At 45.6% G+C, this 18,391-nt stretch overlaps 1 protein-coding gene across 7 annotated transcripts in view; it reads left to right on the top strand.

Moving 5' to 3' along the window:
- AFF1 (AF4/FMR2 family member 1) overlaps positions 1–18,391 on the top strand; it is a 200,044-nt gene that overhangs the window by 87,965 nt on the left and 93,688 nt on the right. For 3 of the 7 annotated variants that reach the window (XM_018049701.1, XM_018049705.1, XM_018049703.1), the window contains 2 exons: positions 11,029–11,152; positions 11,548–12,468. The exons of 2 other annotated variants lie outside the window; for them this stretch is intronic. In XM_018049701.1, the coding sequence (XP_017905190.1) occupies positions 11,029–11,152; positions 11,548–12,468 (1,045 nt within the window). The remainder of the gene's footprint in view (positions 1–11,028; positions 11,153–11,547; positions 12,469–18,391) is intronic. 2 more of the 7 variants (XM_018049702.1, XM_018049704.1) reach the window with 1 other exon arrangement.

Consider the following 18,391-nt stretch of genomic DNA (forward strand, 5'->3'; position numbering starts at 1 on the left):
GAGAAGGGAATGGCTACCCACTCTAGTATTCCTGCCTCGAGAATTCCATGGACAGAGGAGCCTGGCGAACTACAGTCCATGGGGTCACAAAAGAGTCGAACATGACTGAGCGCGCGCGCACACACACACACACACACACTCTCTCTCTCTCAGTCAGCATTTTAGGGAACCCTGCTCAGAGACAAAGTTTTCTGAAATTTGTTAGTAACATGTTCTCAGAAAGTGAAAATGAAGTTGCTCAGTTGTGTCCGACTCTGCGACCCCGTGGACTGTAGCCCACCAGGCTCCTCAGTCCATGGGATTTTCCAGGCAAGAATACTGGAGTGGGTTGCCATTTCCTTCTCCAGGGGATCTTCCCGACCCAGGGATTGAACCCAGGTCTCCTGGGTAGGCAGGACGCTTTACCGTCTGAGCTACCAGGGAAACATGTTCTCAAGTAACATTAAAAACAGATACTTTATTGGGCTTCCCTGGTGGCTCAATGGTAAAGAATCCACCTGCTAATGCAAGAGACACGGGTTCAATCCCTGGGTCAGGAATACCCCCTGGAGAAGGAAATGGGAGCCCATTCCAGTGATTCCTGCCTGGGAAATCCCATGGACAGAGGAGCCTGGTGGGCTACAGTCCACGGGGTTACTAAAGAGTTGGACACGACTTAGCAAGTCAGCAGCGACAAAGTACTGCCGGCATTTTAGGGAACGCTTCTTAGAGACTGAACTTACTGAAATTTTTCAGTAACAGGAAGATTTGTTCTCGTTTCAAGTAACACTAAAAAAGTTTAATGGCTGGATGATATGCATCGTTAAAATCTTCGAGCTTGGGAGTGATTTCTTTTCCGTGGTATGGTTTGTGTAACTGTGTCATTGACAATGATGGCCTTCCTCAGTCAGTACTATTTTTTGTTTTTAAAATGTGTTTGGAAGGTACGGGCTTGGTGCACTATATCATGGGGTGCCTTAGCCCCTCCGTCTCTTCGCCCCTCATCCCACTTTGGTTGGGGCAGTGCCTCCCTTCCCATATGGCTTCCCCCACCTCCCTTTTTTTCCCCACACCCCTTTTAAGACCGTTTAGTGAGAAAGGCAGCCTCCTATTCTTTCCTATCTACAGGGTAAAACAATGCCCCTCAAAATATGTTTATATGATTTATTTACTTTTTATTTTTTGGCTGTGCTGCAGGGCTTGCAGGATCTTAGTTCCCCGACCAGGGGTTGAACCTGGGCCTTCAGCAATGAAAGCTTGGAGTCCTAACCACTGGACCACCAGGGAATTCCCTCTATGACTTATTAAGCACAAAATGGGTTATAGTTGACAGTACTCCAAGTGAAAAATAGCAGCTGCTGGTGTTTGAAACAGTCTTCAATGCAGTTTTATGAGGAGGCGTCTATAATGCTTATTTAGCATTATCTGATACTTACACAAGGATCCAAAGTGAGTTGTCAGAGGTTCCAGGGAGAGTTATTGGAGAAGGGCATGGCAACCCACTCGTGTTCTTGCCTGGAGTATCCCATGGACAGAGGAGCCTGGTGGGCTACAGTCCACAGGGTCACAGAGTCGGACGCAACTGAAGCGACTTAGCATTCACGCAAAGGGAGGGGTTATTGCCAAAAAGGTCACCACCCCAGTATTTCTTTACTGTTGATCTTGATTTGTTATATGGTTATGCGGTTCTTTTGGTTTTAATTAGAACTTTTAATTATACAGTGATTAATGAATACTGCCTTGTGAAAAGCATGTTAAAACAGAATTTTGAAGCAAGCTACTCCCTAAACCCTATCCCACTACCTCCTAAACACTACCCCCTTCCCCTCCCCTCCCAACCCTGATCTGGTGTTCCTTCTGGATAGAATTTTGTAAAGTGTATCTTTTCAGACCTTTGCTCCACATTAGCATGCCTGCAGAAGCACCTGGCAGATTCCTTTTTTTTTTTTTTCTCAGCAGATTCATTTTGAAAAGTAAATTAGCATGTCTCTTATCAGAGAAGTGGATTGAGTCATTTGTTTCTCTCCAAGTTTGCCCATCCGAGGCTTTCTCAACCTAAAACTCAAAGAGTGTGCCTTTAAGGTATATGAAGTATCTTAAAGGTTGATTGAATTTTGCAAAATGGAAATGCATGCAGCTCTTTCAGTATTTTAATGAGGCTAAGTGTTTTGTGGTGAGCAGTTAGCTTGAGATGATCCCCTGGGAGCTTTTCCAGGAAAACAACTATGACATCGTACTATTTTGTCATTTCACTTTGGCTGATACTGATTTTTTAAAATATAAAAACAGATTTTCTTTTAGGATTAAGTCTCTGTTTTTTTGTTTTTGTTTGTTTGTTTTTTTCTTTGTATTTATTGTGTGTATTGAGTGGTAGGAGAGGTAACGAAGGGGAAATCCTTGCAAAGTTTAGCTGAGTGATTTTTATTATGAGAAAGCCTGTTGTGAATTCTTCCACGTGTGCAGAGAGGGCGATGAAAACGTGCTTCTTTCTTTGAGACCAAATTTCTTCTACCTTAATACCTGGAGCCACTTTGATTTCTCACTTTAAAATGTCTTTATGGGGGAAAAAAGGTCTTTATGGTACGGTTTAAGGACAAGGAAAAGATTGGACATTTGGTTTGTAAAGCGAGATATTCAAACTGTTCTCTGATCCCCGGATTGTAGGAATAGAGGACATGGAAACAAGAGGGTCAGAAGGTTGACTGGAAAAGTCAGTAGGGGTGACTTTCAAACAATGAAATTGGCCAAAAAATTTGGATATTTGTGTAAGATGTTAGAAATCGGAACGACCTTTTTGGGCAACCCCCAGAAGTCACTCACACAACGCGTAAGCACCCAAGCCTGCTGTCTTTTTTGCCCATCGTCAGTGACAGACGTCTCTGCTCTCTAAGCCAGAGTCGCCTGTCTTCTGTGCGTTTTGCTCTGTCCTTTGTATGTTCGAATCAGAATGGCATAGAGCTTCGCAAAACAGTGAGCAGGCTCGTTCCTTTCGAGAATGAACGTACCCTGTCGATTTCCGGATTTCCCTCTTCGACACCCAGGAAGATAAATACACAGGAGAAACAGCGCTCTGTCCTCCGAGGGAGAATTAAACCTTTCAACGTGAGTTGGTCACATCCATCACAGGGAGGTCTGTGCGAAGTGACCAGTCAAGGGTGATAAATGGGTAGTCAGCTGTGCACGGCCTGCCCCATGGGCCGAGTTGCCATGGCAGCGCCTGGTGGCATTCGGCCCCCTGCGTGCCTAACCTAGATTAGCAGCAGGGCGCGTGGGCTCAGCTGGGGAAGGTGCCTCCAGCTAGACGACGGCAGTGCGCCTGCCACCCCAGGCCCAGCCCAGGTCTTCCATCCTCTTCTTCCACCTAAGCAGGCTCTTTTCCTCTTTTAGTGCCAGGGAGCGAGAAGGAGGGGGCTCACTTCTCGCCAGTCCTTCAGGAGCTGTGGTTTCTTTTTTCTGTCTTCGTGTTCTAACACAGGGGCCCAGACCCCCAAGGAGAAGCATTTGAAAAGTGGGAGTCAGTGGGCCCTGACAGGCCTCAGTGTGGGGTTGACCGAGTGGCTGCTTTTGGGTGCTGACTGGGCAGCTCTGACTTCCTCAGGGGTCTCCCCAACCTCTCTGGAAGTGAGTGCACCCTGGCAGCTTTTGGCTCTCCCAGCTTCCTTCGGGTTCCTGGGCTCCTTCCTGATGGAGAGGGCTGGAATTCTGTCAGCGCAGCGGGCATGCAGCCCACCTTAGCAATGGCTCGTGGATCTCATATGTCACTCTTCTCTCGCCAGGCACTGGAAATTAAAGTCTGTGGTTTCTTCCTCTGGCAGTCTTTCTATTTCATTTAATTAAAAAAAAAATGCGGTAGAGGAGGTGGTTTAATGCATTTTGCAGAAATCTTTCTGAGACATCCGTGTTGAACCTTTACAGACAGTGGACAGTAGTGTGTGACCCAAGAACCGGGTGCTTCTTGTCGCTCAGTCGTGTCCAACTCTTTGGGACCCCCACGGACTGTAGCCCCCTCGGCTCCTCTGTCTGTGGGATTTCTCAAGCAAGAATCCTGGAGTGCATTGCCATTTCCTTCTCCAGGGGATCTTCCTGACCCATGAATCGAACCGGCGTCTGCTACATCGGCAGGCAGCTTCTTTTCCACTGAGCCATCAGGGAAGCCCCAAGAACTTGGCTACTGCTAAGTAATTCCCTATCTAGGAATGTTTTTACATGCTTTTGGTGGAACTCATGAATATCTGCTGGATGGTCAGACTTTGCACCCCCCACCCTAGGGGCACTTCAGCACGTGGGCTTGTTTTTGAATGCAGTCAACCGCTTCTAATCACCATGTGACTTGTTTCTCGCCCCCCAGGTGAGGACTCCTGGGCTGACTGGAAAGCTGGCACTGAGGCCCTAGGAACGGCCTAGGTCAGCCGACCAGAAGTTAATGGGACGGAGCCCAGGATCGGGCATATAATGGCTACTTTAGTGCAAGTTTATTTACAGTAAGCCTGTTCTTGAAAGAAATTAACGTAAAGAGCCCCTGAACACATTAGAGATGACTTGAGAATCCAGAGGTTATTATGGGGTCAGTGACCTTAACTCTGTAAATTAAAAAAGGCTCTAACATAAGCATTGTAGCACAGATTTTATAATTTGAAGAGCCACTTCATGCTGTCATTCCCCCTTCCACCATCTCTTTTTTCCCCTTTCCCTCCCTCCCCTCTCCTCCCATTCCCAGGGCCCACTTATTGGGTCCTTAGGCAGGGACAGACGTGTGTGAATACGTTTAACTGAATGAACATACGTGTTTTATGGTTCCAAGATGCTCCACCGGCAGGCATAATACCCGAATTGTTGATATGTACCTCTGAGACTAAGGGATTATAAGAAATTATGTGTGATGCATGCGTGCTAAGTTCAATTCAGTCGCTCAGTCGTGTCTGACTCTTTGCGACCCCATGGACTGCAGCACACCAGGCTTCCCTGTCTATCACCAACTCCCAGGGCTTCCCTGTCCATCACCAACTCCCAGAGCTCACTCAAACTCATGTCCATCTAGTCAGTAATGCCATCCAACCATCTCATCCTTTGCCTCCCTTTCTCCACCTGCCTTCAGTCTTTCCCAGCATCAGGGTCTCTTCCAGTGAGTTGTGCTCAGGGGTGTCCAGCTCTTTGCAGCCCGCCAGGCTCCTCTGTCCATGGGATTTCCCAGGCAAGAATCCTGAAGGTGGGTAGTAATTTCCTTCTCCGGGGAATCTTTCCAACCTAGGGATCGAACCTGTGTCTCCTGCATTGGCAGGTGGATTCTTTACCAATGAGCCACCTGGGAAGCCCGGTAAGGAGTTATGAGTGCTTGTAAATTAGCACACTTTAGCATGCCTTCTTGTTCTGCGAAGATGAAAGCAGCCTGAAGGCTTTGCTGCTGCTGCTGCTGCTAAGTTGCTTCAGTCGTGTCCGACTCTGTGCGACCCCATAGAGGGCAGCCCACCAGACTAGGCCGTTCCTGGGATTCTCCAGGCAAGAACACTGGAGTGGGTTGCCATTTCCTTCTCCAGTGCATGAAAGTGAAAAGTGAAAGGGAAGTCGCTCAGTCGTGTCTGACTCTTAGTGACCCTATGGAGTGCAGCCCACCAGATTCCTCCGTCCATGGGATTTTCCAGGCAAGAGAACTGGAGTGGGGTGCCATTGCCTTCTCTGGAAGCTTTGCTAGCTCAACAGTAATTCACAGCACAGGCTTTGGTGTCAGGTGACCTGTACTTAAATTTTAATATTAATATTAATGATAGCAAGATCATCTCTGAACCACCCCCCCCCCCCTTTTTTTTTCTACCTGGGGAACAGAGTTAATGTCTCCTTCTCACAGAGCAGTTGTGAATATTAAATAGACTGACGCAGTGTCCCTAAAGCAGTACCCAGTGATTGGCCTGTGCTAAGTGAGGGCCGTCCTTGGCTCTGCCCCTCTCAGCCTCACTGTTATTTCTCTGGGTGAGCCTGAAGCAGTTATAGAGCCCCTGAAGTGTGTGCTCTCTCATACTCTCCAGAGCCACGTAGAAACTTGTTCAACGTGCAGGCTTCAGGTGCCGCATCAGATTGACTCAATCAGAAATTCTGGGGGCAGATCTCTGAGGTCGGGGTTTGAACAAGTCCTCCGGGTGCTTCTGATGCTCACTGAAGTTTGAGTACCTCTTGTCTAATGCAGAGAGCTGTGAAGAAATCAGTGAAGGGGAACTTGTCCCTTGGTGTCTGCTGGGCATGGTGCCAGGACCCCCTTTGACGTCAAAATCCCTGGATGCTCAAGTCCCTCATAGGAAATGGCCTCCTATGGTCCCTCCAAGTCTGAGAGTTTCTCATCTCCAGACACGAAGGACCAGCTGTAAGGCAGTTGATGTGAATAGTGATCAAGTCTAACAAGACTGATGTAGGGATAAAGTGATCCTGTGAGAGCAAGAATCCATCCCTCCCCCCACTTCATGCCAGAGGAATAACTGCCACCTTTAATTAAGAGAAATGGTAGTCAACTTGTAATTATTCAAAGGTAATTACAGAGTTTATGAATCACGTAGGACATTTACTGCTTCCTAAAATCCCCTCATTTAAAATTCTTCCATCCACCCCCACCTTGCTTGCACCTTGGTTTAAAACCAGTGATGTGTAAGATGCTGAACAATGGTTTGCTCATGTTACTTACTGAGTTAATGTTTTTAAAATGTAAACTTCTCCCGATTTCAACAGGAAACCAAGAAAAAGAAGATATTCATGAGAAAATGTGTCCAATGACTTTAACAAATCATTCCTTAAGCCACTGGAAACTTCGTTGTTGTTTAGTCACTAAGTCTTGTCTGACTGTGCCTCCATGGACTGCAGCATTCCAGCCTCCTCTGTCCTCCACTGTCTCCTGGAGTTTGCTCAAGTTCACGTCCATTGACTCAGTGATGCCATCCAACCATCTCATCCTCTGCTGCCCCCTCTTCTTTTGCCTTCCGTCTTTCCCAGCATCAGGGTCTTTTCCAGCTGCAAACTTAATAAGTAAAAGCCGAGTAAACCAGAAAGCCACCAGTATGACTGACAAAGTCCTGTTAGTTACAAGAAACTAGACATTCTAGGAAAATGAGGACTCGCAGTTTGCCCTGTGTTGTCTTGGCTGGTCACTTCCTGTCTTTTCTGCCTTCCTCTGCCCTGCCCAGGGGCCTTGGTGAGCAAGACCCAAGAGGGAGTTGCCCAGTAGACAGTGTGGGTGAGAGTGAGTTTTCTCTCACCAAGTTTAGACTTCATAAAACTCATCCTACCGGTGACACCTGGGATGGCTTTTCCCTACCTCACTATTTTGGGGTTTCTTAGTTGAAGGGTGATGGTGAATAAGAAAAAAAACATTCAAAGTTCATCTCAAAACTGACGTAGGGGGGAAAAAAGCGCCCAATAAAGTCTTTTAAAAGCCTAAAGAAAAAAAAAATCGCTGTAATATTACATATGTCTGCCAGTGAAATCTGGGTGTGTCTTTTGAACCTGTTTTTTTTTTTTTTTTTAATTAATGAAGTAAAACCTTTAAGCAGAATCTTTAGTAGAATTTCTTCCCAGTAGGAGGTGTGCGCCTCAGTTTTTGAATCACGAGCCAGTGTTTGGAATTTTGTAAAATCGGGTTCTTCTTCTTATTTATGTAGCAGCTTGTATTATTTTGGAATAAAAATCTAGAAGCATGGTAAAAACGCTTAACTGCTGAGATAAGACTGAGATAATCGATTTAAAATGCCTTTGTAACTGTAAACCAGTGTAGCTTGCCTTCACGTGCATGCAACTGACAGGGAACGTAAGCAAGGACCCTGAGCAGCCTGCATTGTTAAGGCACTGCTATTACCCATGCTCAGTGTCCAATCCAGGACCGAGAATTGTCATTTAGGGTTCCCTTTTTTAAGACAAAGGTAGCAATTACTCAGAAGTGGGCAGAACTCTTATAACAGAGCCACGGGCTGTGAACACTCATAAGCAAATCAGGCTCTAGAAACTCCCCTGATGTAACCAGCAGAATCAGACAAGGGAGAACTCCCTCTGTGAGGAGAATAGCAAAGCAGACAGCCTTGCGGAGCTGCTTCCCCTTCTCCGTGCACCCGTGTAGGGCGTCTGTATCAGGTAGCTTTGCAAAAGAGAAGCTTGGGAATTCAAGTTGTACCAAGGACTTGTGATATGCCCCAACCTTCCCTGCAAACAAAGTGGCCGTGAAGCAAGTTTGAAGGAAAAGCTACTTTCTCATCAACCCTCTTAAACTTGGGTCCCATAGTTGGATGTTGATGCTACATGGTTCTTTTTCTTGTTGTTTTTCAGCCAACAAGGATCACCAAAATGATAAAACAATTGCAGGAATTCTTGAGTGGCCAAAAGGTCCATTATGCCGCTGTCACCCAGAAATACGTCTGTCTGACGTGTGTGAGGTTTAAACTCTTATTAAAGAAGACTCCAGAAACCAGTTTCTGGTTTAGTTTTCCATACATTGACTCACATAAATATTCACATTGTTGTTCTCTTAAAATCTGATATCAAAATACCCCATCATCTAGGAAAAGTTTGTGCTATCGTGGTCCAAGCAGGTAATTCTTTACTACATCCCAGTGAATTCAACCAGGTAGGTTACCTCCTGCCATGCCACCCCCTCCACCCCCCGCCCCAGCCTATAGATTGAAAGCCTATAGAAACAGCAAAGTCATTTTTTAGTGATTATAATTTTTTAAACACTGTTCTTACATGTGTCTGTCAGAGTTATATTTTAAAAGTTACAAGTAATACACTGTAAGCATAGTGACTGTTTTTAAATTAAAAAACATTGAGTGTTTAGCTTTTATGCAGAGTGCTCTGCATTAGCACCAGGAGACAGAAAAATATGGGAGGTTCTATTATGATGGGTCTTCCTCTTTTTAAGGGGAAAGGGGAAAAGAAAGGGAGAACCACATGCTATATCGTCAGGTGGATTGGAGGAAGCCTCGAGGGTGGGTGAGATTGGAGTCACTCCAGATAGTTGCTTGTAGTTGGAAATCGGAGCTAGTGTATGTGGTTGAGAGAGAAGCAGAAGAAATTCATGTAATGAAAATGAAAGCATCAAAGTCCACAATATCACTGAGGAGCAGGGAGTAGTCTGGGGTGCCTGGAATATAGAGGTGATTTGCAGGAGAATCATACTTTGTGGGTACATTGGTCCTGGGAGAATTGTTATCCTTCAGTGAAAGAGGGTTCTAGGGGTGGGGGGATTAGAACAGGAGGGTGCCCTTGACCAGATGTGTTTGGGAAATGGACAAGGCTGTCAGGTAGAATGCACATGGTGGGCCAGCTGGCAGGCAGCGAGGCCATTTTTGGGGTCGATCTAGATCACGGGCGAGTTTTTAATGCCAAAGCAAGGGTTGAGAGTTGATTCTGTAGCAGCAAAGAGCCATTGAACACTTGTTATTTTAAAATATGGGTAGTGACATGAGAACCAGAGCTTTAGGTCTGATTTCTTTCTGCAAGAAGGCTAAATTAGAGGGGTGCAGTGTAGGGGGGGCAGGGAGACCAGTAAGTAGGCTCAGGTCAGGGAAATCAGAGAAGTCCTGAGAGAGGCCGAGAAGGGGGTGGAGGGGAGGGTGTCCAACAGCAAGGCTGGAATTCGTAAGGCACATAGTGCCTTGGAGAGACAGCTGAATATTTTTTGATTTATTCAGATAATAAACTGGGGTTTCAGTAGATATGCTAAAACACAGCTGTGAGGGCAGAAGTCTTCCAATAGTTTTTTTTTCCCCCTAGATTTTTTGCTTTTGTCTGTGCGGGCTCTCCCTTGTTGCATGGTCTTTTCTCTAGCTGTGGTGCGTGAGTTTCTCATTGCAGAAGCTTCTCTTGTTGTGGAGCACGGGCTGTAGGGCATTTGGGCTCCAGGAGTTGTGGCTCCCGGGCCCTAGAGCATCGGCTCAGTAGTTGTGGTCGACGGGCTTCCTTGCTCCGAGGCACGAGGGATCTTCCCGGGTCAGGGATCGAACCCATGTCACCTGCACCTGACAGGTGGATTCTTCACCACTGGGCCACCAGGGAAAGCCCCTCCTTGACAGTTCTTATTTTCATTATTCTTACATATCACATGTGGGGTTGGGATGGCCTGACCTCAGTTCCGACCTAAGGCAAGCCCACTTTTGGTTTATACGCTAAAACTGCAGTCTCGTAGGTTTCCGTTTTTTTGTGATTTGTTTGACAGATCTTAACCCCTTTGGTGCCAGGGCTGATGATTCAGGATACATTTTTATGTGGTTTCAGTTGGGCCATCAGATTATAGGTTTCTCCGTGGTAGAGCTGACATCTAAAATCGGATTTTCCCATCCTTGACACTTGAAATGAGAAATAAAAATTATCTTTTCAGGTTTACATGCTAAGACACTTCCAGGAGAGTGGGCTGAAAAGAAAGTAAATGCTGTTTTGGGTGCCTGGTAATCTTTTAATTATGAAATAAGCCCTTTGATTTTAATCTTCCAAAATGTATAATACTGATCCAGGAAAACAGCCTTTTTAAAGTTCACATCCTGCTGACTTCTTCAGATGAAAAGCTTCCACCTCTACCTGCTATTTTGCAGACTGGAAGCAAAAATATCATTAATCTTGTCTCAGTTCCCCCACTGACTATAAAAGTCTGTTCTGTTTGGAGTCAGTCCTGAGCCACAAAGGCAGGCGGGCAAAATGAATGCTTAGGTTTCCAGAGCCAGGACCAGAGCTAGGGGGTCATAGCCAGTGAGTTGACTGTGGCCTGAATCAAGGAGCAGGATGAAACACTTGGGCTTTCTTTCTTTCTTTTTTTAGGATTTGTTTTTATTTATTTATTTGGCATGCGGGCTCTTTGTTTCAGCATGCGGGATCTGGTTCCCTGACCAGGAATCGAACCAGGCCCCCTGCATTGGGAACTTGGAGTTGTAGCCACTGGACCTCCGGGGAGGTCCCTTGGGCGTTCTTTAAATCCGCTCTCTGTTGTCACAGCTTTTTGAGCTGTCCTTGCCTCCCTCACAAACGTGCGTGCGCAGCAAAGCTTGGATACTGATAAACTTTGTTTGTGTTCTTTTGTGGCGTCTGAAGCAGCTTGTACAATGAAGACAGAAACCTACTTCGAATTAGAGAGAAGGAAAGACGCAACCAGGAAGCTCACCAAGATAAAGAGGCATTTTCTGAAAAGATCCCCCTCTTTGGAGAGCCATACAAGGTATTTCTTGAATACGGGAAAGTCTGATTTATCAACATGTTTGACTTTGTGTTGAAAGTGAGTCTGCACAAGTGTCGCAACTGTGGAAATAAGACAGTTATCCTGAAGGTTGTTTTTGAAGACAAAATATAAAAGTCCTCTGAACCTCATTAATCAAAATGATCAAAGTTTGTGGTTTTCTTTTGTAATGTTCGTCTCCTGTATTTAGTAATATTTGTCCATGGCAGGCTTCTCAACAGGGGAATTGAGTTAAAGTTGCATGTTAAATTCTGTGTTACACATTATATTGAGATGTTTCTTTTCTAACGGCATTTTGTAATGTGGTTTACTAAGTGGTGATTTCCCTTCTCCCTTTGTCCCTTAGTATTTAACTCTGCTGTCTTCTTTTTTTTCAGACAGAGAAAGGTGATGAGCTATCCAGTCGGATACAGAACATGCTGGGAGACTATGAAGAGATGAAGGAGTTCCTTAGTAGCAAGTCCCACCCCCAGCGCTTGGATGCTTCCGAAAATAGGCTGGGGAAGCCGAGATACCCTTTATTTCCTGAGAAGGGGAGCAGCATTCCACCCCACTCCTTCCACAACAGTGTCCACCACCAGCCCATTAACACTCCTGCCTGTGGACCACTTCCTGATGGTAACATCAGCCACCACCCAAGGATGGCACAGCCAAGAATGGAACCAATGCCAAGTCTCCACGCCAAAAGCTATGGCCCACCGGACAGCCAGCACCTGACCCAAGAGCGCCTCGGCCAGGAGGGGTATGGCTCTAGTCATCACAAAAAGGGTGACCGCAGGGCTGATGGAGACCACTGTGCTTTGACCACAGACTCCGCTCCGGAGAGGGAGCTTTCGCCTCTGCTCTCTTTGCCTTCCCCAGTCCCCCCTTTGTCACCTGTACATTCCAACCAGCAGACTGCTCCCAGGACGCAAGGAAGCGGCAAAGTTCCCAGCAGTAGCAGTAGCAATAAAGGCTACTGCCTGGCCAAGTCCCCCAAGGACCTAGCCGTAAAGGTGCATGATAATGAGACCCCTCAAGACAGCACAGGGGCAGCGGCCAGCCTTGGGGTAGCCCCTCCTCAGCCACCTTCTCAGACCTTCCCCCCGCCCTCCCTCCCCTCAAAAAGCCTTGCGATGCAGCAGAAGCCCACGGCTTATGTCCGGCCCATGGACGGTCAAGACCAGGCTCCTAGCGAGTCTCCTGAACTGAAACCCCTGCCGGAGGAGTACCGGCAGCAGACCTTTGAGAAATCAGACTTAAAAGTGCCTGCCAAAGCCAAGCTCACGAAGCTGAAAATGCCTTCTCAGTCAGTTGAGGTGAGTGGAAGTTCATATCTGGGGCGATTCCTGCGGGAAGGAAGATTTGAGGGGGTAGTTTTCAGGGCAGGGATGTCCATGGCCTTTGTAGAGGGAGATTCCTTCCTGGCTTTAGGATCTTGCTGGCACACAGGAAACTCAGGTCCGAGGTGGATTACTGATGACAGATATCGAAATGTGATTTGTAGGAGGTTTTGAAAAATCCTTTTATTGAGCTGTGATTTACACACAGTAAAACATAGAGATGGTTAGAGGACAGTTTACTCTGTTTTGAAAAATGTGTACATCTCACAAACGTATATGCCTGTACAACCCACAACCCAGTCAAGGCAGAGGACAGTTGTATCATGAAAGTTTCAGAAAGGTTTTGAGCTGTGTTTGATATTTTTGACTTTGTGGTGCGGGGGTGTGGCACTGACTTCATTAAAGAAAATATAAAGAAAAAAATTGTTGTGGTTGATAGATCCTCTGCCCCCGTTCGTGTTTCCTCAGATCCAAACCATAAAAAAGGGAAAACAAGAGGTCAGAATGTTGAAGGCAAAGTATTAATTTTTCAAGATTTGTTCCCTGTAAATTGTAAGAAACTTTGAAACTAAATTTCTGTTCTATTTTATTTATCACGTACAAAAGAAGAGTGGGGGTGTGGTGACATCTCATTTGAGAGTGAGTCACAGATATAATACAGAATGTTATTCAACGATGGCATTTTGACGAAAGCAAAACACTCAATCTTTTTCAACAAAGAAAAAAATTTCTTTTTCTGCTCTTTTGACAAATGGCAGTGTGGTGCTTGAATGAGGAGAATCAGAGCACCCGCTCTAGCACTGCAGTTTCCAAATTAGCACCAGTTATTCAAGTTCAAAGTGAAATGTTTGAAGTGAATTTATTTTAGCACTTATCTGTTAAGGTAAAACCTGCGCTTCAGTTGCATGTATAAACATTCTAATTTGCATATCCATTGCCCAAAGACGTGTGTGTGTGTGTGTGGGTGTGGGTGTGGGTGTGGGTGTGGGTGTGCACATCCACATACCAGTTTTACGTAGTGTTGGAAGGTTAAAAAAAAAGAGAGAAAAAGACTCCAGGATCCTCAGCTAGAAAGATAACCCTTATCTTGAAGGAGGAAAATCCGTTTCTTTGTGACTTCAGCTTTTGGTTTAGAAGAGGTTAGGGTTCTGGCCACAGTTAACTCTTGAGGTGGAGTGTCTCTGGATATCTTCGAAATGTGACTGGTTTTCGGGTTGAAGAAAAATTAGAAATGGCGGGGGTCGGGGGTGGGCGGAGGGGATGGTAGAAATGACCAAGATGGCAGAACTTTCCCTTTAACCTGACAAGTTACACACATTCACTGCTGTGAGGCATTTACTGAACATTTTGTGCTGGGATGAGTGGTGGGGAAGAGCAGAGAATGAAGGTGGAGAAGAATAGAGGTCTTCTCTCCTATGATCAGTCATGTCTGACTTATGGTGATCCTGTGGGCTATAGCCCGCCAAGCTCTTCTGTCCATGGGATTATCCAGGCAAGAATACTGGAGTGAGTTACCATTTCCTCCTCCAGGGGGATCTTCCCGACCCAGGGACTGAACGCATGTCTTCCTGCATCTCCTCCATTGCAGGCGGATCCTTAACCACTGGGCCACCGGGGAAACCCCTATGGTCAGTCAGCCCTCCTTCTAATTCAGAAAGAACGTATTGGAGTTCTCTTCACTTTTTTATCAAATAAAGTCTGTTATATTTTCCTAGTTTTTTTTTTAAAAGTTAAGGGGACAATTCGACTTTTTTTTTTCCTTCCAAAAGAAAACTAAGCAACTAAATTTTCTTTAAAACAACTTTAAGGCAAATTAACAAATATTTGCATTGTCTACCAAATGCCCAGTCATATGGGTAAGCCCAGGGTGGGTCCCTGCCCCAGAGAGAAGGCAGGCTAGTGTGAAGGTCGGCCTGCACACATGACATAATTCAAGAACTGTCTGCTACTAGGTACATAGAGAAAGTCTCAAACTTCAGCCTTAAGATTGTGAGCCCATGTAAATTCAGCCAGCAGGCTTTCCTGTAGACTTTTTAGGTGAGAGGATGGCAGATAACGTTTTGCTTTATTGGTTTAAAAAAAAAAAAAGATAAGGCCAGTTGAGATGTCTCCAGGGTCTTAAAGCTCCTTGGACTTAATACATGTTTCAAACATAGGAGCACATTAGATAGCCCTTGCATATTTTCTTTTTAACTTGTTTTTAATTGGGTAATTGCTTTACAGGGTTGTATCGGTTTCTGCCTTAAAACAAAACGAATCAGCCATAAGTGTACATATTCTTGCATATTTTCTGAGTAGATGTTTGGAATGAACAAAATCCTCCATAGATTTGGTGATAAGAGAACGGGATTTTCTTTGTTTGTTTGTTGTTGTTTTTTTTTGATCTGCTATCAACAAATGAGTAGATGTAAATTCAGCCTGTGTTTGTAGTCAGCCTCCATTTTAACGTAGTAGCTCTGTCCGGCCTCTGAGCAGCGCTTTCAGGCCAGTGGCAGCTGTGGTGCCAACTGTCTTGGAGCCCCTGGGTGGTGTGGTGGCATGGGAGGATGGAACTGAGGCTTGGGCAGATGGAGGGCTCTGGGCAAAGAACTTGTAATGAAGGGAACAATCTGGGGAGCAGGAATACTGGTGCTCTCTGGCTAGATTTTAGATTTGTTTTTAGCCCTTTTAAGTAAGATCTTGCATTTCACATACGTACCATTTATTTTCTGTTCATAGACCCAATAAGATGACAATTCTTTATGGTTTTTAAGACATATAGATTGGATTTTAAAATCTCAAATTTTAGTATTCTGGTGAATCAAAGAAAAGCATAGAGGATGGGGGACAGGAAAAAATAAAAGCAGAGAGCTAACCCCAGAGCAGGTAAATTCTGAATGTAAAACAAGAAAATAAGCAACCTCTTGGGCTGTTTGTGGCCTTGGTGCAGAAGCACAGAGAATACCAGGGCGGAAGGGGAAGTTGGCTGTTGATAGAGCTTCGGGAAGGGACATTGGCATGGCTAAGTGGTTTTCCTTTATTTGCTGAATTTGTCCTGAGGCATGTCTGAGGAGGTTTCCTTTCCTGGCTTTCTGAGCGTGAGGGTTTTGCAGTTTGTTTCTTTGTTCCCCCTTCCCTACTGCTTCCATCAAATCGTGTTGTTAAAAATGGACCTAAATGGGAAAGTCATCTTGTCTGCTTGGAGTCCTTTATTCTCAAACCACGTACATACATAGGAGTTCCTTACTAATTTCTGTCCTTCTGTTTCATGGGAAACACTGAGTTTGTATATTTTAGTTTGTTCTCCTAGAAGATGGTATTCCTTTCTGGGATAAGTCATGCTCACGGTTAAAACTTAGTCTTTCCTAAAATCCTACAGGGAAAAAAAAAATTATCACAGGGTCAACATTCTGACTAAACAGAGGCCAGAGCACACAGTCTGTGCTGGGTTTTTCTCTGGGCATATTGGTTTTAGTTTTGTGTCAGCTGGAAGATGTATAGTGGCTTGAAATGACCCATCCGAGGGTACAGCCAGAACTCTGCCATCGCATGTGGATGCCTTCCAGCTGTAGAGTTGCCACTTCAGAGATGGAACTGCCCAGATGGAAGGCTGAGATTCCTTTCTAGTGCTTTTTTACCTGAAGTGAACAAATGAGAGTGAGAGAAAAACCAAGGCATTTCTGTGTGAATGTTCCTAAGCGTGGACCTTGGGCTGGAGCAGGACTTATGAAACAGACATTTTACTGAAAGGGAGAATTAGAGTAAGCGGAGGTAGGCGTGTTACATTGTATACTGGATTCAGAATATTAGAATTTTATGACTAAACCTACAGCCTTTTGCAAATAAAGCATAGAAGGGTGAAGGCACTTAATTTTGCTACAGTTTAGTTAGTAGCAGAGCCAGAGCTCGAACTCTCAGGTCTACCATCTTTCTACTTCTGTGTTTTAAATCTGCATGGAGCAAAGTAAGAAAATCAAATAAGATATCTCTCAGTGTTTCTGACTCTTTTCAACCCGTGGACTGTAGCCTACCAGGCTCCTCTGTCCATGGGATTCTCCAGGCAAGAATACTGGAGTGGATTGCCATTTCCTTCTCCAGGGGATCTTCTCGGCCCAGGGATAGAACCCCGGTCTTTCACATTGCAGGCAGATTCTTTACCATCTGAGCCACCAAGTCAGAATGAGAAGCAAATCAGAAAGAGAAAAACAAATATCGTGTATTAACACATATATATGAAATCTAGAAGAATGGTACAGATGAACCTATTTGCAGGGCAGGAGTAGAGATGCAGACAGAGAATGGATGTGTGAGGGGAAGAGGGGTGGGGTGAACTGGGAGATTAAGATTGGTGTATATTCACACTATTCCTGTGAAACATAGCTAGTGGGAAGCAGCTGTGCAGCACAGGGAGCTTAGCTTGGTGCTCTCTGGTGACCTACATGGGTGGGTTGGGGTGGGAGGGAAGGTCAAGAGGGAGTGGAGCACACACATATATAGCTGATTCACTTAATAGTATGGTAGAAATGAACACAATATTGCAAAGCAATTATACTCCCTCACAAAAAAAATATTCTTGGAGACCACTGGAGAGGGTCTTGAGCAGAAGAATGATATATCTACTTTCTTTATTTTTGAAAAGGATCACTCTGGCTTCTGGGTGGAGAACGGCTTGGAGGAACAAAGGTGACCAAAGTAGGGAGGTCAGACTATGGGGCTAGGAGATGCCGGTGGCTTGGAGGAGGATAACGGTAGTGGGTGTGGTGAGAGATTCCAGATATATTGGGCAGGGCTTTGTGATTGAATGGAGATGTGAGTGGGCTTGAGGTGTGAGTGAAAGTGAGACATCAAGGAAGGATCTATTTTGGGGGGGTGGGGATGAGTGGGGGCAATGCCTTGCAACAAAATGGGATCTTAGAGTTCTGAGACCAGGAATTGAACCCTTGTCCCTTGCATTGAAAGCTTGGAGTCTCAACCACTGGATCACCAGGGAAGTCCTGCTGCTGCTGCTGCTAAGTCGCTTCAGTTGTGTCCAACTCTGTGCGACCCCATAGACAGCAGCCCACCAGGCTTCCCCGTCCCTGGGATTCTCCAGGCAAGAACACTGGAGTGGGTTGCCATCTCCTTCTCCAATGTGTGAAAGTGAAAAGTGAAAGTGAAGTCGCTCAGTCGTGTCCGACTCATAGCAACCCCATGGATTGCAGCCTACGAGGCTCCTCTGTCCATGGGATTTTCTAGGCAAGAGTACTGGAGTGGCTTGCCATTGCCTTCTCTGAGGGAAGTCCTGAGGAAGGCCTATTAGAAGGGTTTGGATGGTGAGATGATAACCTGCTCCAGAGATGGAGTTGACCTGGGCCGAACAGGTTTGGAGAGAAAACCAGGAGCTCTGGGTAGATCGTACATTATGTTTGAGATACCGTTCAGAATCTAGGTAGACAGGACACGTTGACCATGGTCAGTAGTAGACCAGCCCAGAGAAAATAAGACTGGGTGTTTGTGGAGAGGTAAGAATCACAGGATTGGAAATAAATGAAATGGAGCCAGTGTTCAATAGCACATGGCACAGGTCAGCCACATGGGGAAAATAGGAAAGGGGATGATGAACCACTCCAGGAAGTCCAGAAAGGCAGCATCTTAGCGTGAGCAGTGGCCTCTGGTTCAGCCCAGGGTCTCGGTACAAGCTTGAGCAGAATTTGCCCTCTGCTGGGACAGAGCCTCCAGCAGCCAGGGACCAGCTCTCAGGAGGGGAGTCAGGTCCTCCCGGGGAGAGCCTTCAGTTGCTTGGCTCAGTGGGCTCATTTTAAGGAATTTATCTGTGGGTGTCATGGTCTTGCTCTTAAGACATTCATGACTCTATGGTAGACTTTTCAAAGTAACTAATACAGAAGTTCACATTGGTCACTGGAACTCCGTTTTGAACCAG

This window comes from Capra hircus, chromosome 6 (assembly GCF_001704415.2).
Source record: "Capra hircus breed San Clemente chromosome 6, ASM170441v1, whole genome shotgun sequence".
Taxonomy (NCBI): Eukaryota; Metazoa; Chordata; class Mammalia; order Artiodactyla; family Bovidae; genus Capra; species Capra hircus.